Genomic DNA, 21,390 nt, shown 5'->3' with positions numbered 1-21,390 from the left:
GGTAACTACAGCGAGGAAAGGGATAAGGGCGTCTGAAATTGAATGTACCTCTTCGTGTATAATTCGACTGTAGTCTGTCAAATGTGCATATATAGAGTTCGTTCATGATTTATTCAGTACTATTGGCAACGGTTGTTTTGGTGACATGCGACGATAGCCATTCGGAAACACATTTGGCAAGAATCATAGCACATACTGACAGTTCTACACACAGTAACAAGATGTCTCTAACAATGGTAACTAGAGTTTCGTCAACTCTTGGCTAGCAACTTGCAACCTCTCCAGCTTCTTTGACAACGCTTCTCGATTATCCGCAATCATGGAATTTTCCTCCGCAAACTCGCGACAAATCTCTGGACCATTGGCGCCGTGAATGCCCAACTTTGCAAACAAAGTCGGTAGCAAATCTCTTTCCAGACCTTGAATCAGTTCGTAGTCGATGACAAGGGGTACATTGTCCGCAAATCGCTTGTAAGCCACTGAAACAAAGTTTCGAGGGATTAAATTAGTATCTATCGTTAATCAGCTTGCACGAGGACGGTCACCTTGGAAATACGCCCTAACTTCCGCCATGATCTTGAGTGCGGGGTCCATCTCATCCCCAGGCAACAATTTTTGAAGATCAGATTGTTTGACTGAATCAAATCCCAAGGAAGTAAGAGATGCCAGTGCTTCTCGTAGATAAATCGACTGTTTTGGGTTCTTCAAGCAGTCCTTAAAGAGCTCGGGGTTCTTGTCTTGTTGACGCAGTCCCTTGTAAAACCCAAAGAACTTGTCCCGATAGTCAGCGAAGTAATGCATGTTCGAAGTACATGGTCGATTTTCAAGTTTGACCAACCACTCAAGACGATCTCTCGTCTGTTCGTACCGTTGGCGCAAATGATCCTGGACGATATTGCTGAGGAACACTCAGAATCGGTCCTCATGAAATGAATGGTAAATCATTCTTACCTCATCTGACGCTCGAGTTGACCTTGACCGAACTCGCTGAAATAGCTTTTGACGAGATCAACGACTTGTCGGAGAACCGCTTCGTATGTTTCCCTGCAGAAAGTTTGCGTAGGGGTGGCCCACTGCGCGGTGATTTCGGAAACAAAAGCCTCTTCAACGAGATAGGGATGGTTCCCTGGTAATTCCCGAGTGCGCGAGCTGTAAAACAAGGCCGGTTAGTTACTGAAACATAACGCAAGGGCACAAGTATTGACTTACTCATTCGCCCTGCGCAGTACCTCTTCGAGGTATATCGCTTCAAATTCACTCCCAACCAAGCTGTCCTCAATCTTCTCTTCCTCGTGTTTGATGAAAGGCGGTGGAGGCATGGCGCGTAGACCATCGCGACATTCGTATGGTTTGAAGTTGGGCGCCGTCATACGGATTTTCGACCTGAATGCCTCTTGAAACGGTCGGATAGTCTGATGCAGACCACCGCGATTCGGAACACCATCTACATGCCGGTTGACATCGGCCATGAAGGTGAATATCATGGAGGAAATTTCGTTGAGTGGATCGGCTGAAGGTGCTTTTGGAAGCTTTAGGACGGCATTCTTGGCATTCTGAATCGCGGTATCCAATTCGCGGCGTATCTCTGGGAGCCTATTGGTAAGAAGTGGAGTCAGATTCCCGAACAAACGTTATTCCAAGTGTTACCTTTACCTTTTCGCGATCAAATCAGAGAGTATCGTGCTCAGTCGTCCAACTAGATTGGGAGTTCGAAGGTGCTTTTGCAGCATCAATTCCAAGTCGCGCCAGGGAGCTGTCGTCGAGAAAAAATCGTTCTCCTTCACTCTCGCCTCTGTCCACGTTATGCCCTTCAGCAGGTCCGATGTGCTTGGTTGTTTGACGCAGAACCAGCCATTGAGCAACGGCTGAGTCTCTCCACGAATGAACCCAAGCCAGTCATTTTCGTCGCCAGTCTCAATCCTGTCTGGCTTTGTCAAGACCCCTTTTCAAGGCGAAAAAAATCAATAAGGAGCGATAGCACAAAGATCGGTGATCATCTCACCGACTGTGCGTTCTCCTTTCGGATCGAACTTCTTGGCAAGATGTAGAGCACCTTGATTCATGAAATCGGCTAGAGAGGATGAAGTCAGGACCAGTGTAGAAGTGAATGAAGTAGATGATCCCCTACTCTCGCACGAAACCGTCAACAAGATAATGCAGCTAGGCTTTTGGATGTAGGATTCCACCATTCCTTCAATCAACTCGATATCCCTAGAATTCCCATCATTCGTGGATCGTATGAGACCTGCGAGAGATCAACAGTTAACTCGAGACGAACAAATTGAAACAAATCAAAGTAAAACCTCACCTGGAAGATCACAGAAAGCCAAATCCGCAACGTTGGGACCACTGATCTCCAAAGCAACACAGTTGGCGGAGAAGGAACTGCCTTTCACGTTGTCCACGTATCCGTCTCCCTCCAAGATCTCCTGACGAGGAATGTTGGGGTTCAAGATCGCGAGTTGTGCCCTACGAACACGCTCCTCAACTTCGGCCTTGTTGTAAATCGGAGCTCCGAAGGGTTCGTTTCTCGCTTGTCCAAGAACTTGCCCGTTACTGTCGGTGAGTATCCGAAGTGACACGACGCATTTCCAAGGCTCGGAGGAGTACATTAAACGACATTCGGTTGGACATCTGAGAGAGAAGGGGTAATGATCAGTGGAGGGTGTTCGAAAGCGAGGTGCACGTCCGGATCCATACCTTGTACACGTTCCAGATGCTCGCGGAAGGGTGGTTCCAGAGATCGCTTCGATCAGGGAGGACTTTCCTGAGCTTTGATTACCTATAACGGCAATGCGAGGTATATCGATGTCAAGTTGAACACTGGTTCAGAGGATCAAATAAGTGAGGAGATGATACGGAGAAGCCCAAAGGCTAGCCTTACCCTGTATTGAGCAACCTATTGATCAAGTCAAGCATTTTTCGGCGGCCTTGCGAGAGCTGAGCGTTAGACAAGCCAACGGCAGCCTGCTCAGAGGCCACATTGTCTGAAGCAGTATTGGCGGACGCAGCGCCGGCAGAGTCAGAGTCAACGGTCGTGTTAGATGCAGTGGTCATGGATTGACAAGGACGAGTATGTGGGTGGTCGGGTGTATGATTTGAAGCGAACCAAGTTCGAGTTTTTAAGGCTACTTGTGGGCGTCTGGTGATTCGATATGCTTTCCTCCTCCCGCACTATGGGTGTATCCGCAGCGAGCGGCCAAAAAGCATATCCTTATCTTCCCAAGTTCATCACCACTCTCTTCGTCATGGTTGTTACTAGAATGCAACCAACGAGAAAAAGTATAAAGGTTATTGGATTCACTGTAAATAGAGTATTACGATGCGGATGCCTTTTTTAAGCACTAAGATATTTCGATTCTCGGATCTCCATAACGAAATGAACACCCACATGTCAGTCCCAGCCTCTGAACTTTCGTTTCAGTCCTAGGTGCGCAGCAGAGGTAAATTTCAATACGAATTATCGTTTTCCGTGTAGAAAAAGCGCCAACGCTTGGCCGTATCACTGAAATTGCGTGAAATTCGATTTCTGATTCGCAGGCCTTTGGTGAGAGTCACAAGCCGTATTGAGGCGGACAGAATGAATCTAGCCAGAGATGGAAAGAATAGTCTTGGAGGCTAAGAAGTATAGTCATAGACACCGAGATCAGAGTAGAAAGGAAAAGTTAAGGTAGGCTTCAAGCGGATCCGGGAACATCATGTGATGTGACTAGCCCTGATAAGGCGCGTCTACCAGACGTCGGATTGTAACGCGCGCGGTCAGACAGAATTGATATCAACTCAGTGAAAACTCAAAAATAGCAAAATCGGGCTCCGTCACGCCATCGGGAAACTATTTTCTGAGACCTTGACGGAGTCCAATTTGGAATATCTGTCTATCTACAGTAGTTGATATAGAAATACTATTTTTCACGCTTGTTTGTCACGCTTTGACACGTGATGTTCCCGGATCCGCTTGAAGCCTACCTTAAAGCTCGACAGTTGTTACACGACACAAGCCTTCGCAGTTCAAAAGATCAGTAGTTGAGAAGAGCAAGCCAAAAAGAGCTACATTGGTAGCGCCAGTATATAATCCTAAAAATTTACATCTTCGTCAATTCCTGACTAGCGATTCGCAACCGCTCCAGCTTCGTGGAAAGCTCTTCGCGACGATCCGCAATCACGGAACTTTCTTCAGCAAACTCCCGACATATCTCAGGTCCATCTGCTGTATGAATCTTCAGCTTCTCAAACAAAACTTCGAGAAGGTTCCTCTCCAAACCCCAAATCAACTCGTGATCAATCACGAGGGGAACGTTGTCCGCGAATCGTTTGTAGGCAACTGGGAACAGGGAAAGGAGAATCAGCGACATTGCAGAAATGGGAAAGGTTTTACCTTGGAAATAAGCCCTGATTTCGGCCATGATCTTGAGAGCCGGCTCCATCTCGTCCCGAGGCAACAAACGTTGAAGGTCTTTGGGTTTTAGCTCGGAGATCCCCAAGCCTGCAAGCTGAGAAAGCGCATTCCGAACCTCCAAGCTCTGTCCATTCCCCAAACACATCTCAATCAACTGAGGATTTCTGTCCCGTTGCCTCAATCCGTGGTAGAAATCAAGGAATTTGTCACGGTAATCCGTGAAATAGTGGGTGTTCGAGGTGGATGGCCGAGCCTCTAGTTTGACGAGCCATTGTAAACGGTCCTTCGTCTCTTCGTATCGCTTTCGCATGTGTTCTTGGACGATGTTACTTTGAACACAAAGACCATCAGTCAATAGAATCATGAACACCTCTCCGACCCACCTGATGCGCCTCTCAAGCTGTCCTTGCCCAAAATCACCAAAATGTTTCTCAATAACAACGACAACCTTGTCGAGAATCGTCTCATACGCTTCCTTGCAGAACCTCTGTGTAGGGTCGTCCCATCGTGCGGTAATTTCAGAGACGAAAGATTCCTCGACAACGTACGGATGGTTTCCGGGTAGTTCTCTGGTACGACCGCTGAAAGGAGAATTCAGCATTGCGAATCCAAAGTAGTTGAGAGACAGAGCTTACTCGTTCGCCCTTTGCAGAACCTCCTCGAGGTAGATCGATCCCTCCTCGTCCTCTCCTTCAGCCTCTTGCTCCTCATGCTCGATGAAAGAAGGCCGAGGGATAGAACGTCCACCACATCGTAGTTCGTACGGTATAAAATGAGGTCGGGTGTGTTGGATCGTAAGCCTGAAGTGCTCTTGGAATGGTCGAATAGTCTGATGTAGCCCCTTGGGATTCGGAACGCCCTCGACGAACTTGCGAATATCTGCACTGAATTCATACAGCATAGTAGAAATCTCATTGAGGGGATCGTTTGATGGAGCTTTCGGAAGCTTTCGGAGAGTATCCTTGGTCTCTTGTATTGCGTTTTCAAGTTCACGGCGAATTTCGGGTAGCCTACACTCGATACGTATCGTCAACTTTTGCCGAGTCGCTGAACAATGAAATTGAAGGCCACTCACCGTTTCGCAATGAGATCAGAAAGGATAATACTAAGACGATCCACAAGGTTAGACGTCCGGAGGTACTTCTGATACATCGCATCCAAGTCACACCAAGGTGCTGTCATCGAAAAGAAATCACTCTCCCGCTTCCTAGCTTCGGCCCAAGTTACGCCTTTGTTTAGTTCGGAGGTGCTAGGCTGCTTCACGCAGAACCAATGGTTATGCAAACACTGCTCTTCGCCACGAATGAAACCAAGCCACGCGTTCTCATCCCCTTGATCAATTCTATCGGGTTTGGTGAGGACACCTGAATGGAAAAAAACCCGTGCATCAATTGCATGGCATCCACGCAGTAAGGGTAGGAGGTACAATCTTACCGACAGTACGTTCACCGTTGGGGTCAAATTTCTTAGCAAGATGAAGCGCTCCTTGATTCATGTGGTCGGCTGAGGAAGAAAGGAAAAAATTTAACAAGATGAAGTAAAGTTACTATCGGTACTCACTCTCGCACGAAACAGTGAGCAAGATGATACAGCTGGGCTTTTTGATATAGGACTCCACCATTCGTTCGACCAACTCGATATCCCTCGAGTTGCCATCACGCGTCGATCGAATGAGACCTGCGAGGAGTGTTATCCTCAGTTGACACAAACATGGTATGCACAAAAACTTACCAGGAAGATCGCAAAAAGACAGATCAGCTACATCTGGTCCGCTGATCTCCAGAGCAACGCAATTAGCAGAGAATGTATTGCTGCCAACATAAGAATCGACATCTCCTTCCAAAATTTCTGCGTGGGAAATCTTGGGGTTGAGAATCGCAACTTGTGCCCTGCGGATACGGTCCTCAACCTCTGCCTTGTTATAAATTGGACTTCCGAAGGCCTCGTTCTTCGCTTGGCGTAGCAATTGACCAGACGCGTCGTACAGAGTGCGAAGGAAGACTACACACTTCCAAGGACCATTCTGAGAGTTCATTAAACGGCATTCGGTGGGGCACCTTGTAGTAACCACAAGTCAGCCGACTTGAATGATATGGAAAGAAGGAAATGTAAAATAGGTACCGAGTACAGGTCCCAGAGGCTCTTGGAAGAGTGATACCAGAAATAGCCTCAATCAAGGATGATTTTCCTGCACTTTGATTGCCTATGACTGCAATACGAGGAATGTCGATATCGAGTTGCACCCTGTCAACGGTCTCGGTGAGAATTCAAAGAGAGACATCCAGCAGGCGACGTACCCTGTATTCAAGAGCCTGTTTGTCAGCTCGAGCAATTTGCGTCGTCCTTGCGAAAGCGTAGCACTGGACAAGCCGACAGCGGGTGTTGATGCCGTCTTAGTAGGAGGTTCATTCGAGGATGAAGTCATTGCGGAGACTACGCTAGACGAGTCGTCGTCGGAGGGAGAGCTTGGCATTGTGAGTTTGGAGACGACAGCCAGACAAAGCGTGGGGGCTTTGACTTTGTTGGTGAAAAAGGAGTCAAAAGTCGACCTTTTGTAAGGTATTTTTGGGCGTCTCCTACAATGATTCTCGAACTGATTCTCCAAGCTGTCCTCCCTTCGATTTAGAAGAACTTCGATTGAACTACTGAGCGCCAGGGCATACGGTCGTCAGGCGTTTAATGGGACAGTGGTATTCTTCTCCCCAAAAAAAGGTTATAACACGAGGCTTGTCCCTGGGGATAAAGGTCAAACTTCTAGGCAATTTGGTTAAAGATGAAGAAAGAAGAGCTCACCTCGCTCTCGGTTTACAGTCAATTACAGATGTGCTTCGCCACCAGGTTCTCAAAACGCCGCCTTTATGCATGAGCGCTAGAGCTCCTGCTCTCCACAAGGCTTCTAAATTGCCATAGACCTGTAAGCTTTTGTTTACCCCAAAAGGGCCCGATGCGTAAACATGCAGGAGACCATTACACTTGTTCAAAGGAATACAAAGAGAACGGCAAAGTCGCTGAGGAGGATAAAAGGGAGTGAATGTTCTGCCACCCACGTGGCAAACAGGTGGCCTGAAAAGAATTGATCCCGCGGGTGGAGGTTTCCACTTCCCTCCGACGGTCACCTTCACTTCTCTTTACTGATATGTCGGTGGCTTCCACAACATGAAAGGAACCTAAGTCAGAAGAATGAAATTTCATACGTCTAGGCAATCACAATCACCACACGTTTCCATCCGAACAACCATCTTTACACGTTCAGGACAAAGGGAAGGGTGGAAAGATGCGGAATCACTGGGTAGCGACGGCATTCAGTCCAAGATAGCGGGACATTGACGGCTTGAAAGGCACGAGCTGCCCTCAGCAGAGTAGTTATTCAAAAGGACCCTACATTTACATTTTTGTGTTTCGACTCTCGGCATTTGACATCGACCCTACAGTTGCGACCTGACAATGCGTCCACTCATCAAAGCACCCAAAATCTCCATAAATACTCCACTCGAACCTTCCCGTTTTCAACACCACTCCCCCATTTTTCCACTCCATCTTTTGTGTTCTCCATGCCCAGCTCTAGTTCCAATTCGTCCACTGACAGCACAGCCTTTTCAAACACCACGTCTCCGGCAGACGTTGGTGCGGGCGCCACTGCCACTGCTGAAGCCTCCGTTGGGTTGGCTAACTCGAAACTTTCACAGCGACGTCGTCAAATGCTCGAATTAACCAACAGGCTCCTTAACACTGGGTACGCGTTCCATCACTCATCGTCAACTTGCTCACCAAAATGGCTATTATAGGGTACAAATCGACATTGATATACCTCGCATTGCCGTCATAGGCAACCAAAGCGCTGGGAAGTCTTCATTGATTGAAGCCATCTCTGGTATCACTCTTCCGAGAGCATCTGGGACCTGTACTCGGTATTGTTTTCCTTACATTATTTCTTTGTTAGCAGAACAACTTACGGATATTCTCCCTAGTTGCCCCATCGAATGCCGCCTCATGAACTCCAAAGCACGCTGGAAGTGTATAGTCTCACTTCGCACTCTCTACGACCCCCAGACTGGTCAACTCCTGGGTCAAGCAAAGAACGAAGTTTTCGGAGAGCCCATCTACAACAAATTCAAAGTCGAAGAGCGTATCCGCAAAGCTCAAATCGCCATCTTGAACCCAATGATCGACCGCGCGAAGATTCTAGTGGCGGAGGACGTTGGTGGTAATACTGTGAGCAGCAAGCCATTTTCGGCTAACTGTGTCGCTCTGGAGATTAGCGGCCCTGATGTGGCTGATTTATCGTTTTGTGATCTTCCTGGTAAGCTGTCCTTTGTTCGTCATTGTCTGCAATGATCGCCGAGGACCATTATAGGGCTCATTCGATCAACTCGCGATGGAAATTCAAGGGACATCGAATTAGTAGAACGAATGGTTGAATCCTATGTCAAGAAACCAAGTTGTATCATTCTACTCACTGTTTCATGCGAAAGTCAGTTATTATCTCTCTTATTCGTGCCACAATTAAAGTCTGTCCATCCAGCCGACCACATGAACCAAGGGGCTCTGCATCTCGCCAAGAAGTTTGACCCCACAGGCGAACGTACAGTGGGTAAGGCAATTACATCTTTCATTCCAAATCTGCAACTCATCAAGGCGGATCCATCAACTAGGTGTCCTCACCAAACCTGACAGAATCGACTTCGGAGACGAAGATTCATGGCTTGGTTTCATTCGCGGCGAAGAACAGCCTTTGCGTAATCACTGGTTCTGTGTGAAGCAGCCGAGCACCTCAGAGCTGCAGAAATGCGTAACGTGGTCTGAAGCCCGGCAACGTGAGGACGACTTTTTCTCGATGACACCACCCTGGAGCGACCTAGAGCCGATGTATCAAAAGTACCTCCGAACATCCAATCTCGTTGAGCGTCTAAGTGTTATCCTTTCCGATCTCATTTCTCAACGGTGAGTGTCTCTTTCTAACTGCACAAATAGCCAATGCTAATAAATCACTTACAATAAAGCCTTCCCGAAATTCGCCGAGAACTAAAAGTCGGGATTCAGAAGGCCACAGTTGCCCTCGGTCAACTTCCCAGACCCCCCTCAAATGATCCGCTTAACGAAATCTCTTCAATGTTGTTTTCATTCAAGTCGGATGTCGAGAAGTATGTGGAGGGAGTACCAGATAGGACTGGTTTACATCAAACAATTCGGCCATATCAAGAGGCGTTTAGGAAGAAGATTAGAAAAACTGCTCCCAACTTCAAACCATATGAGCGTCGCCAGGGTCCCCGTGTCGTGCCTCGAGCAACGTTTCTTGACCACGAGGAAGATGAGGAAAAGGTGTTTGATGATGAGAAGGAAGAGGAGGTTGCCATCAATGCTGAAGATGAGAATGAATCCATATACATTGAAGAGGTGTTACAGAGGGCGAACGAGTAAGTGGTTATCATTCTATCTTTATCTTTCCCCGGTTGAAAGCCTTTTCTTTCTTTCTTAGTTCCCGTACACGAGAACTCCCAGGAAACCACCCATACATTGTCGAAGAATCTTTTGTATCCGAAATCACCGAACGATGGACTGAACCTGCCCAGGAATTTTGCCAGGAGGTGTATGACACAATAATCGAACAGGTGGCCAATGTTGTCAAGAAGCATTTCAAGGATTTCGGCCAAGGACATCTGGAGCGTCAAGTCAGGTAGGTGTTTTCTCATCATTTAGCAATATTCCAGCCATAACATCACTTTCTCCAGCGACATCGTTCAAGACCACCTCCGCCAACAATACGAACAAACCCGTGATCGACTAGACTGGCTAGTCAAATTAGAACATCGTCCCTTGAGCTCCAATACGCAGTATTTCAACGACTACAGGGATAAGTTCTTCGCGTTTTACAAGCAACTCCGTCAAGAGGACAAGGACCCCGTCATGATGAAGCGGTGTTCTTCCAAGACCCCTCCCGCGTTCAGTTTTGCCAACAACGATTCGGCGTACATGCACAACGCGCTGGCAGCTCTTGCTCAGCTGGGGTTTAACTCCCTTACTCCTACCGACATACAGAAGCTGTTACCGGGGGACGAGATGGAGCCTGCCCTGAAGATTATGGCAGAGGTCCGGGCTTATTTCCAAGGTTAAACTTTTTCTTCCCCTTGAATCGAACGTTCGCGCTTAAGAATGTTTCCTTTTTACTCCGTTTTCAGTTGCTTACAAGCGGTTCGCTGACAACGTCCTACTCGTCGTTGACTATGAGCTCGTTTTGGGTCTGGAGAGGAATATTTTGCAGGTGTTGCTTGAGAAACTTCGGATCCACACTGCAGATGGGCCTGAGATTTGTCGAGAGTTCGCGCAGGAGAGTTTGGTGGTTGCTGATGCTCGTGAGGAGCTTTCTACGAGGCTCGAGAGGTTGAGAAGTGCTAGCCGGGAGTTGTCGAAGATGTAGTTTTTGTTTTGTACGTGACGTGACGTTGCTTTGCTTGCTCTCGATGTTTTTCAGACAAACTATGTATGACTGTTAGTTCAATAACGACGGTCGATCTGAGCTTCGTATGAAGATTGGAGAGTTGTGATTGTACACCTTATCCGGGTAATACTGGACCGGTAGTTCTTCAAACGTTTCATGCTCGAGTACTGATCAAAGTGAAGCGTCTACAGAACGCACATAAACCTTCACAACGCGACGCGAACACGGGTAAACAGACCTTGTTAATCTCCTTTCGAGTTAACATTCTTCTGGCTCCCTTTGTCTCCAGTCATCAAGTTGGCGTCTTTTGCACGAAATCCGCATTATGAGATTCGTTCTAAGAGGTGGTAGAGATAATTTGAAGTGGTTACTTAGTCGTGATTCAGGGAATGGTGGAAGTGATCTCGAGAGTGACTCGGAGTCGTCCAAGCTGAGTCTTTCTAAATCTTCCGAGTCGTTCATTGTCGTCTAAGTTCTACGCCGAAGTTGAAGCGTCAACTGCGCGGTAGAGATCTAGCTCGCAAGGTGTAACTGCTGTACATACTGGATTGCGAATAAACAGGTCGAAGGACGTGCATTAGTTCAAAAATATCATATACATAATAACACACGAAGACAGACGTCCTTGACCGTTTCCTCACTTTATCTTCCCCTAGCCAGTTTCAAATGTTAAGAACATCGATCGGAACCCAAGCCTTTCCTTCAGTGACTCGCTGCATGACCTTCTTGTTCTGTAGCGTTAATTCAACGCGCTGTGATCCTTGCTAACGTCTATTATACAGAATAGCTATCGATACATGTCAACAAAGAATTCCTCTGCAAATAGATGATTTAACCATATCACAAACTCTTCAAACTTCTCTTCTCCTTTTGAGCTTTCCTTTCCCGTCGCTGGAGTAGTATGAGTTAGGGAAGACATCGACAGGCAAAAGAACAACGTACCTGAACATCTGGTTCTTTCTCTTGCGGCCGTCCTTTTTCAAAGCGTTCCGGTGCACTCTGCGACTCGCTGCAGCTTGGGGGTTGATTGCTAGCTGAAGGATTTTGGCTTCTTTCCTTTCCTTTTGGACAGACAGAACTCCTTGTCTTATCTGATTATAGACGCCCGAGAACTTGGTAGCACCAACTTTAGATTGGACAAGGTCCCGTAATTCGACAGAGACATCCTTGAGCTCGGCTACATGGAATTGCGTTAATTGCGTTAGATTACAATGAGGCTCATGTCATTCGTAACTACTCACACATCTTCGGATCATGTATCGTGTCGTCTTCAGTGATACGGTATACCGGAGAGAGGATATGAACGAGGAATCGTTCAAGTACGTCGCTTTCAAGATACGACGTCATCACTGCAAACCAGCGTAACACTGACATGGGTCGATTGACCCAGTTACTCTGAATAACGTCAGATAATCGTGTCCGATACCAAATTGAAGATAACGACATACCGGCATCGATGCCTTGTTCCTCCTCGCAATGATTGCAGATCGTATTTGGTACGATAATGTAGAGAATAGCCACGGTAACGGGTTCCCACTCGCTTGCTGATCGGAAGACTCCTCGTCATCCTCTTCAGTCTCTGCAGCCTCGTTGGCTTCCAGGGGAATAGCGGCAAAACATTTGCCGATGAAGAATAGATTCTTCACTACCTGCAGACCAAGTGCATCATCCAGATGTTCGCTTTTCAGCTGCAACGAGAGACTCCGAGCAGTCATTTTCATGCCATCATATGAAAGTGGCGAGAATATCGTGTCTATACCAGGTGGCGTGATTGGTGAGAGACCGTAGAGAGATCCGAGCAAGCGACAAGCTGCTGTGCGGACCCATGCATGCGGGAAAAGCAGAAGGTTGATGACGACTTTCCAATCTACACCTTCGTTTTCAGAAGGCGTGATAAGAGTGGGGAATAGGCTTCCTAGTTTCCCGAGGACTATGAGAGAATAATAAGGCGTTTGCCATTCCAGATCAACATCCATCGGTTCCCCTTCGTTCGACTCCAGCGTAAGTAGCTGTTCAGCACTGTGCGTCAGTGACCGCTTTGCATCTTCCAGAATGGTAGCGGTATGTGCAGAGACATCTTTCCCTAGAGAATCAATGACGATACCGTAAACCTGTGAGGACACTCGAACAAGCTGGATCTGTGATTCCTTCGTCGCCCACACATGAAGGTAAGACATCATAATTTGCTTTCGTTCGTCGTCAAATCTCTCGACCAATGACTTGATGAGGTGAGCTGCCATTTCACGACATTTCGCAGAGTCGTCGTTCGCAATAACCATAACTAAGGAAACGAACAGGATGTCCGCGTATTCCCGTATAAGGTTGACTTGGAACTTCGTAACGATCGCGCTAAGGAGTTCCAAAACTGACTTCCGACCACTCTCATACACATACGAGAGGTTCTTTGCAAAGAACGTCATATGGTTGCGCAGCCTGCCTTTACCCTGCGGGTAGTCAAGGAGGAACTGGAGCAGGACACTTCTGCATAACTCCTGCACCTGGGGAGACTGGTTGGTGACCATGATCTCAGAAACCCGGTCCATGAGGTCGTATATTTCTGGAACAACGAATTTTCGAGCAATAATAGCCCTCAGCATCTGGAAGACCGACGCCTGCCGTGAAGGTTCCTCTAGGTCAGGACCTATCAGCTCCAGTAGAAAGGCGAGGTCCTTCTCTTTGACATTTACTGCGGGGCCATCTCGTAAGATAACAGCGAGAGTTTTAAGCGCATTTTGAGCGACATCAGACTCTGTATTCCCTAGACGCTTGATGATCTCCAGTATTTGCCGAATGAAGATAGGAAGAGAGCGTTCGAGTGAGTCCAGAGGGCATTTGATCAATCCAGCTACCGCCTTCAGGCTGGAGGTCAAGACAGACGAGTTCGTGGAGTATAGCGTGTTTCCCGCGGCGATCACCATAGATTGAAGACGGGAGATGATATTCGAATCGTGGAAATCAAATCGACTGCGGCGAAGTGCTGTTTGGAGTAGATCTAACCCAAAAGTAATAAACCTACGCGGACAAAGTCAGTGGTTGATCGCACAGTAATAAACAAGAATGACACACCGAAAAGAGTTGTTGGCATAATGGTCTGTCTCGACCGCCTCCTGGCGTTTAGTTTGAATGATAACGTGATTCTTTACCTGTTTCTGACGGCGAGGAGCGTCTGTCTTCAAAAAGCGGGAGTTCTGCGTGATCAATGAATGACAGAGGGAAAGTAGATCAGCAGGCTGGATACGGGTATTGGAGTTGAGGCCGTTCGTGATGTACTTCAGGACATCGTCTACACGTTGCATGACTTTTGACGTTTCGGTCTCCTGCATGATAGAACGGAGGGGTAACAAAAGGGAGCTGACGCTGCTCAGGGTTATATGTTTCGCCATGATAGCAAAAGAGTCGAAACCTTTAGAGCTGGAGGACTTGACTTCGCGTAACTTGGTTTTGAAGCCCTCGGTCAATACGTCTTGCCCTGAATCACCGAATATCACTTCGGCAGAGACATGTGCGACGTCGGATACGCAATCATCGAGAATATCAAATTGCGCTTCGTTATCGCCGGTCGTGATATGGACCAGGATGTGATGGACGGTGGTGGCCAGGATATGGAGGTGCGGCCCACGCAACAAGGCACCTCGGAGCTCTCGGAAGATGGTAGGAAGGTAAGAGGGGCCCAGGACGACAGCGATACGACAAAGAGTATCTCGAGTCAGATCCCTAGTATCCTGGGATTTACTTCGCATGATTTGACTGGTCGTAGTCAATAGCCGAGTTATTTGGAGTGTCGCCGAGGCTTGGGGTAGATGCTTAGCAACCTTAACCACTCCAACAGCGATGGGTATCCGTGTTGTATCTTCTGTAGTCGCATCTCTAGATTCGAGGTATTGCAGAAGACTGGGGATCAATTTGGCGTTGACCGCATCTGCTATCTTCGCCATGCTTTGACCTTTCGGCGAAGGAGGATTATCTGGGAAATCTCCTTCGTCTTCGTCACCACGAGGCTCATGTGCCTCTTCTACAACTTCTTCCTCCATCACAAAATGAAAGTTCTCCAAAACAGCCACCAAAGTCCGCACGTACACTCTTTCCGCCTCATCCTTCGCCTTCGATAGTCGCAAGTACTTCTGTATGAGAGCGTAATACGAGGTCCACGACAGGTGTTTCGCCAAACGCCCGGTGGTATTGATAGCATCCGTTACAAGGTGGTGATCCAAAGAAGATGCGGGAGCGATGTAATTGGCGATGAGCGGAAGGAAAATATCAGAAATAGTCCCGTTCTTCATTGGATTCTCATCACATTGGTCCGCGAGGCGCCTCAATGCCCTCGACCTCCTATGGATCTGTACGTGAACGATATTGTTGAAGAAATTTGCCTCCTCGTCCCCTCCAGCAAGTAGACGTCGCATCTCCTGTAGTGACGGTATGTGCTCACATTTCGCGACAGCATGGGATATTACTCCAAGGATCTCGGCTCGGACCATTTCGTTTTTCGAGCGTAAACCGTTTTTCAATCCCGGGAAGAGTACTCGGGAGAACTCTGTCTCATACTCTGGTGCGACTTGATTTGCTACTAATTCGATGAACTGGCGCATACAAGAAGACGCATTGTTTCGGATAGCCAGCTCGGCGGGGTCATGAACGAAATAGAGCATATTGTGAATGATCGGAAGCCAGTCGGAAGGAGAAAAGGACGTATGAAGAGTAACACTGATTTGATTAAAGGCATCTAAACGGCGTTCAAAGTCGGGTTCGTCAAGCCGCTTCGTGGAGTACGCGTTCAAGGACTCTAATACCTCTGCTAGACCTTGCAGGGAACCCTGTACTTTCGCAAGCTCGTTGAAAGTAGTCACAAGCCCAAGTCGAGCAGCTCGTGTCCGGAGTGATTGGAAAAGGGAAGATAACAACTGATACAGTGTGGTGCTGGTATCCGAATCTTTATCGCTGAGATCTGGTATTAACCGCATGAGGTGCCCAATGATATTGAGAAGATCAGTTTTAACTTTCTCCTGAACAACCTTCGACGGTTTCCGGAGCCAGGGGGAGAAAAGCTTCAGAAGTGTGGAGGCTTCTGCGGCACTGGAGGAGTACTGAGCAATTTCTGCTAGCGTTCCAATCTGTCGCTGACCCAAGGGCGTCGAAAGGAACGAAGAACCTTTCGAACGTTCGATTTGAATGGATAAGTTGGTAAGGAGGAGGGGCATGCATGGCTTCAGAATCTGCTCCAAGACAGCAGCATCTTCGGAAGAATAGACAAGTAACCGGTCAACGATATCCAATATCCGTGATAGGACTGTTGGTTTCACGTTCGGTGCGATGAGGCAGTCCAGAACCTTTGGAAGAACACGATCATCATAGTTGACGAGGTAGAAGACCGTATTCCTATCTGTGGCCCACACGAAGAACAGCTCTAACAGCGTAGATGGAGCTTGGGTATTTTCCTTGTCGAGAGAGGACACCCGAGGGGAAATAAAAACGGGGAATGAGGCTTCAATGTAAGGTGTAAAGTCGAACGAGACAGGGCAACGGAAGAAATCTGCGAGACGCTTCAGGCCGAGTTGGCGGATAGTTCGGGTAGACTTGAGAGAAGAAACGGTTTCCTCGACGTTTTCACCGCTTTCTTCTGTATCATCCTCCTTCTCCTGCTCAGTGTCGACCTCCATTGCAGCACCGATTTTCGCTTGCGCAGTAGCAATGCTATTGATTGTGGTACCAATAAGCTGAGGCCAATATGCAACAAGCTTCGGGCCGAGATTCTTGAGCACGTCACCGAGCAAGGTTAGATAACCGTTGACCTGTTTATCCGAGACTTCGTGGGATAATGGTTTTACTTCGAACTGTCCCTCTGCGCTCCCCCGACTGATTCCCTTCAACATGAGCTCGACCAGTAACCCTAGCTCCTCTTCGAAACATCCACCAAGTGCAGTGAGAACTGCTGAACGACGATCTGCACCTCGAGACCGACCTTTCCTCTCCAGCATAACGCCAAACAAGAGTCTAATAACCACATGCACCACTTCCGACCGATCATGTTCCTCTATACCGGCGATATCCAGCATGGTCAACTCATCTCTCCAGCGGGTATCATCCAGTAAAGCCCTGCATTTCTGCTCGTATAATAAAAGCGAGCGTTGCTTGTACGTCAATAGGCATGACAGTGCCGAAGATTGGACCGAACGATCAGGGTTGGATAGGAGTGAAGTGTATAGCGAACGAAGGGTGTCGGTAGAATGTAAGGCTTTCGGATTGTGAAACTTGGCGAAAACGGTGAGCCAGGCAATCAGTTTCGGTCGTGGAAGCTTATGTTCAGCGTTGATGGATAAGAAGAAAGGGATTAGGTCTCGATTGTGTTTTTCTGCGAGGGCCGAGCATTCGCCTAAAACCGAGAGGAGCTGGAGTTCGTATGAGCGTTGGTCGAAGCGTTCGAAGTTTGATGGGTCCTAGATGATAAGTGGTGAGATGTTAGGAAAGGTTTAAGGATAGTTAAGCCCTGACGCACTTTGGAGATACGAACGAGATGGGAACGATTATCGAGCCATTGGATGACAGATAATCGTAACTTGTGAGCACTAGGGTCTCTCCACGACCTTTCATCTTCCCAAGGATCAGCCTCTAACTTGCAACGGATATCTTCTTGTGAGTCCGAATCCGAACCTCCCACGCTTGGACGCGAGCTTTCTTCCGCGACTTTCCTCAATTCCGAAAATAGTAGAGCCCATACTACATCACCGAAACGCTGAGAAAGTGACTCCAGCGCCTTTGCGGCAGGAAGCCACAAGGGTCTCAGGTTTACTTTCAGTTGCGCTATAAACTGTCAGCAAAACATCCTGGCGCATATATGCGATAACATACCCATGAACCACCGAGCGCATAGGTCTGCACCAGTGTTACCACCGTCCTTCAGCATCGGCACAACCTTTCCTATCCTCAACACACGTTCACGTACTCCTTGAACGTCGATTGAAACTTTCTCTCCTTGTAGACATCGACTCAAGGCTTCCTGGGTGTTCTCAGGGACCTTGAAACGCCGCGAAGAAATCAGCTTGAGGGTACTGGAGCGTAATGACTGAGAGTGGGAGAGAATTGAGTCTTTGACGCAAGAATAGACCTCGTCAAAGGCGATTGCTTCGAGTTCTTGTTGATTGCTGCAAAGAAAGACAATGGTCATGGTCGATTTGAAGCAGGCGGAGATGAATGGTTACGAACCAGGCATTCGAGAGTTCGACAATCCCCGTCATGACGTCCTTAGACCATGCCCAGTTTCGTATGATTATTCGAGTCCAGCTCAAGAGATCCACTTTTTCAGTCCATTGTGATTCGTCTTGACCCGCAAGGCTTTTCATGCAACTGCCAAGTACCCACGCTGGAGAGGGAAAATCATCTGAATGATCGGTGTCGAATGCTATCTGGAGAGAGGCGTCAATTATTTCGACCAGAACATCTATTATCTTCGGTGTGAAGTACGCAGAGAGAGCTAAAATGTCGTCCAACTCGGATGCCTACAAATAACATTAAGCCTTTGATGATGGGAAAAACCAACAATCTGCAGCAGACCTCAGTGACACCCAATTCCCCAGCTCGACCAGCAAACTCCTTCAATCTCTTATATGACCACTCCTCAACCTTCCTCCTCCACACCAGATCGACTTCACCTAGTTTCCCTCTGCGACAAAGCGCAGCAAGCAATATAATCGTCTCTTTACCCTTGATTGCCATCTCCGTCTCTGTCTCCAACTTTCTACTCGTCTTCTTCACCAACACAGGTTGAGCAATCATCTTCCATCCTCCCCATCCAAGTTCACTCAAAACTCCGTGAAGTTTGAGCGTGAAGCTGTCCATCTCTTCGTCCTCCCACAGTCGAGCCAAATAACCACGACCAGATGACATCCAAGAACTCATATCACCTGCCGTCAGCAGCGCTGACGATAATTTCAGGAGAGAGGGTTGTGACTCTGCTGGAACGGACACCGGCAATACACCGTATAGCTGTGTAATGTTTTGGTTGGTAAGTCGAGACCCATTACGGACCGACGCGATGACTGCGGCGACTTCCATTACACGTCGTAAACGTTCCGAGTCGTGGGACGGGGCGTTGGCAAATTCTTTTAGGACGATGCCAGTTATCGCGGTGAATTGGTCTGCTCCTTTTACGTGGTGAGTGAGAGCAGTCAACACTCGGCGAAGAAGGGTGTAAAGTGAAACCACGTCTTCTCCGCAAGAGAGGTAGTAAGTGAGCAGTGGGCTCATTAACGATGGTGTAACCGTATGAAGCGTTTGAGATACAGACTGCGAAAAGTTTAATCAAAAGAAAAACCACAACGTGAAGAACAAACCAACCTTGCAAGCAGACACGAAACACCACGCAGCAGCATCCTCAATATCTCTCAAATCCTCTACTATCAACAGAACGACCTTCTCTCTCAAGCTCGCCTTCACCTTCCTGAGAACCGAACCCCAAACTTCTGCCATGGTCCGTTGAATCTCTGGTAAATATTTGGGAAGAGTTTCGCGAAGAGATAACCATGTCAATTCGAAGATATCTGGGCTCGTAGATGGCGTCACGATGTACTTGAAGATAGAGGACAGCGTAGAGAGTAACACCTCGAGGGCATCCGAAGCTATCGTTCGAACTGGAAGTCGTAGCAAAGCCTTCAATATCGAAGGATACGCTGGTGTAATCGTGGAGCGTAAATCCTGCACGATCTTTTGAATTAGACTATGATTTATGAAATTAACGTGGTTGAAGATTCAAAAAAACCAATGTAACGCACTCTAAAAGAGCTTTTAGCCCCTCATCATCTGAAGAACCCAACGCCTCTAACCATAGATCTACCACATCCGTCCAGTTGTGAAGCAAGAGAGGTAATGAAGCCGAAATCGGGGCAGCTTTCCTTGAGAATGTAATGTAACTTGGAGAAAGGTTGAGTTGCTGCCAGTGGACGAGAGCTTCGTAGAAATGGGATTGGTTATCCTAGAAACAAAATCGTTAGAGTGATTTTAAGCGGCTTCAATCAAAAACGGACGTACCTCGAGCTCTTGGTCTAGTTTGGATTGATTCTGGAGTGCAGAAGGGAGGTGGACATCTTTGAGCTCGTCCTGATACGACTTGTACTATAGATGCACGGTCAGAGAGTGTGAATCCTTCACGTTTGAGAGATTGCAATACCTTGAAGCGTTTCTGAATCACGTCTACCGCCCCCTCTTGCTCGACGTCCATAAGTTGCAAAAAAAATGGAGCGTGGGAGTTTATTTCGGCGGGATTTTGAATTCTCTCCATCTTGGACATGCTACATGATACTATAGTGCGCCAACCCACGGTCGCGGCACTTGGTTTGGCGCGCGCGACCCCCCAAAAAAACTTTTGTATCTCCTCCCACATAAAAAATAGTTAACTCTCAATAACATTATATTTTAATAGCTATCATATATAGGTATCCAGGGTGCACAGGAATAAGCCATAGGATGTGGTCTACTGTTGGCCACCCCGAAAAAGTGAAACACATGTTACATAACCATCCCAAAAAGGAAATATTCCCTAATTAGGAAGGAGCCCCTGTTCCACTCTGACTGCCAGTCTTGCAACTGATAACCCCTAACTGGGATCAGCATGTTCCTTGCATGTTCCTCTCGTGCAGTCTGGAGTGTGAGTTTGATGACTCTTTTTCTTTTGTCGTGTGCTTTCTTAGCGCTACCTGGTTTGGCACTTTTTTTTGACATGGGATTGACTGGGAGGACTCGAGTTGACCATGGGGAGGTGAAAAAAATACAATGGGTTCCATATAACTCGGGTCCTAGCCTCAAAAAGTGAAACACCGTGGGAAAAAAACTTTTGACACCGTAAATCGCATTTTTTTGGCCGGTTTCCTTCCAAAACTGCGAGAATTGTAAGAAAATCTGCTCTAGATCTCGTAAAAATCGACTATCGGTGAACTGGGTTGTTGCACCGTAGTAGTACATCGATGTGAGCCCCGATATTCAATGAAATTTTACCTGATGTGCAGCTCAACATCTGGCAGAGTCACATTCCGATCGTCCTTGACAGCACTGGTACTTGTCGTTTATGCGTGTTATTGATCGCACAGAACCAGGAATTCGCACTTGCCTTCCATTCTCGCGTTTTAGCGGCACTCTGTTACAATTACTCTATTTGCTTCTAAGCACTCGCAGGGTGTTCGTTTGTTCTCGTACGCTAGAGTCGATGGAACCCCTCGCAAAGCTCGGCATTGAAACTTTCGTTTTGGACGTTGAAAATTAAAGACTTGAAGACTACTGTCGCAGAAAAGACTGGAGGTTGGCTCGACACTGTTGTACAAGTACTCGCTCTACTTAATCCTACAACCACTTTTCCAGCACTTTCACCACCGACTCTAAGCAGTTCCCTTCCTGCCTTCGAGTGTATGCACGACAGCCGCCGTTCTAAAGAATCACTCAGTGATCACCAAAGGAGTACACGTACGCCTCCACAGGTTTCCTTCTACATTATGTGTTGCATTTGGGCTGGGGTCCCGTCACCATAGGCGGTAAAACGATTCCTACTTGTGTTGATCAGGAGAAGATCGTCGAG

At 47.6% G+C, this 21,390-nt stretch overlaps 4 protein-coding genes across 4 annotated transcripts; 1 reads left to right on the top strand and 3 right to left on the bottom strand.

The window, feature by feature from the left end:
- Positions 1-172: 172 nt before the first annotated feature.
- On the bottom strand, positions 173-3,676 carry E1B28_010521 (uncharacterized protein). Its single transcript, XM_043155491.1, has 11 exons — positions 3,392-3,676; positions 2,885-3,332; positions 2,701-2,823; positions 2,309-2,634; positions 2,129-2,245; positions 2,003-2,071; positions 1,654-1,942; positions 1,210-1,593; positions 952-1,149; positions 546-898; positions 173-479 (listed from the first exon to the last, which is right to left on the bottom strand). Exons 2-11 carry the CDS (start codon positions 3,055-3,057, stop codon positions 241-243), a joined length of 2,271 nt encoding a protein of 756 aa, XP_043007960.1. The 5' UTR covers positions 3,058-3,332; positions 3,392-3,676; the 3' UTR covers positions 173-240.
- A 346-nt stretch (positions 3,677-4,022) lies between these two features.
- On the bottom strand, positions 4,023-7,429 carry E1B28_010520 (uncharacterized protein). Its single transcript, XM_043155490.1, has 11 exons — positions 7,190-7,429; positions 6,694-7,129; positions 6,518-6,640; positions 6,128-6,453; positions 5,957-6,073; positions 5,831-5,899; positions 5,472-5,760; positions 5,032-5,406; positions 4,780-4,977; positions 4,376-4,725; positions 4,023-4,321 (listed from the first exon to the last, which is right to left on the bottom strand). The coding sequence occupies exons 2-11, from the start codon at positions 6,867-6,869 to the stop codon at positions 4,083-4,085; spliced, it is 2,262 nt and encodes a 753-aa protein (XP_043007959.1). The 5' UTR covers positions 6,870-7,129; positions 7,190-7,429; the 3' UTR covers positions 4,023-4,082.
- A 59-nt stretch (positions 7,430-7,488) lies between these two features.
- Positions 7,489-10,917, top strand: E1B28_010519 (uncharacterized protein). Its single transcript, XM_043155489.1, has 10 exons — positions 7,489-8,129; positions 8,182-8,304; positions 8,365-8,696; positions 8,751-8,867; positions 8,919-8,987; positions 9,049-9,337; positions 9,397-9,810; positions 9,873-10,070; positions 10,126-10,502; positions 10,573-10,917. The coding sequence occupies exons 1-10, from the start codon at positions 7,948-7,950 to the stop codon at positions 10,809-10,811; spliced, it is 2,340 nt and encodes a 779-aa protein (XP_043007958.1). The 5' UTR covers positions 7,489-7,947; the 3' UTR covers positions 10,812-10,917.
- A 561-nt stretch (positions 10,918-11,478) lies between these two features.
- Positions 11,479-20,133, bottom strand: E1B28_010518 (uncharacterized protein). The gene is made up of 13 exons (XM_043155488.1): positions 19,993-20,133; positions 19,854-19,937; positions 19,598-19,797; positions 19,164-19,542; positions 18,381-19,112; positions 18,033-18,325; positions 17,679-17,971; positions 17,326-17,630; positions 13,899-17,266; positions 12,281-13,844; positions 12,074-12,227; positions 11,775-12,009; positions 11,479-11,723 (listed from the first exon to the last, which is right to left on the bottom strand). The coding sequence occupies exons 1-13, from the start codon at positions 20,110-20,112 to the stop codon at positions 11,684-11,686; spliced, it is 7,767 nt and encodes a 2,588-aa protein (XP_043007957.1). The 5' UTR covers positions 20,113-20,133; the 3' UTR covers positions 11,479-11,683.
- Positions 20,134-21,390: the final 1,257 nt, after the last annotated feature.

This window comes from Marasmius oreades, chromosome 6 (assembly GCF_018924745.1).
Source record: "Marasmius oreades isolate 03SP1 chromosome 6, whole genome shotgun sequence".
Lineage (NCBI taxonomy): Eukaryota > Fungi > Basidiomycota > Agaricomycetes > Agaricales > Marasmiaceae > Marasmius > Marasmius oreades.
The sequence above is the reverse complement of the archived record's forward strand: the minus strand, read 5'-3'. Positions and strand labels throughout refer to the sequence as shown.

Excerpts from the sequence above, each read along its gene's own strand:
- E1B28_010521 (XM_043155491.1), bottom strand. The coding sequence starts at position 3,057 with ATGACCACTGCATCTAACACGACCGTTGACTCTGACTCTGCCGGCGCT. Across the intron at positions 2,635-2,700 it reads GCATCTGGAACGTGTACAAG|ATGTCCAACCGAATGTCGTT; the intron begins GTATGGATCCGG and ends CTTCTCTCTCAG. Across the intron at positions 1,943-2,002 it reads GAAAGGAGAACGCACAGTCG|GGGTCTTGACAAAGCCAGAC; the intron begins GTGAGATGATCA and ends CGCCTTGAAAAG.
- E1B28_010520 (XM_043155490.1), bottom strand. The coding sequence starts at position 6,869 with ATGCCAAGCTCTCCCTCCGACGACGACTCGTCTAGCGTAGTCTCCGCA. Across the intron at positions 6,641-6,693 it reads AACAGGCTCTTGAATACAGG|GGTGCAACTCGATATCGACA; the intron begins GTACGTCGCCTG and ends GACCGTTGACAG. Across the intron at positions 6,074-6,127 it reads GTCTTTTTGCGATCTTCCTG|GTCTCATTCGATCGACGCGT; the intron begins GTAAGTTTTTGT and ends CACTCCTCGCAG.
- E1B28_010519 (XM_043155489.1), top strand. The coding sequence starts at position 7,948 with ATGCCCAGCTCTAGTTCCAATTCGTCCACTGACAGCACAGCCTTTTCA. Across the intron at positions 8,697-8,750 it reads ATCGTTTTGTGATCTTCCTG|GGCTCATTCGATCAACTCGC; the intron begins GTAAGCTGTCCT and ends GGACCATTATAG. Across the intron at positions 8,868-8,918 it reads ACTCACTGTTTCATGCGAAA|CCGACCACATGAACCAAGGG; the intron begins GTCAGTTATTAT and ends CTGTCCATCCAG.
- E1B28_010518 (XM_043155488.1), bottom strand. The coding sequence starts at position 20,112 with ATGTCCAAGATGGAGAGAATTCAAAATCCCGCCGAAATAAACTCCCAC. Across the intron at positions 17,972-18,032 it reads GTCGAACTCTCGAATGCCTG|CAATCAACAAGAACTCGAAG; the intron begins GTTCGTAACCAT and ends CTTTCTTTGCAG. Across the intron at positions 11,724-11,774 it reads AGAAAGAACCAGATGTTCAG|CGACGGGAAAGGAAAGCTCA; the intron begins GTACGTTGTTCT and ends ATACTACTCCAG.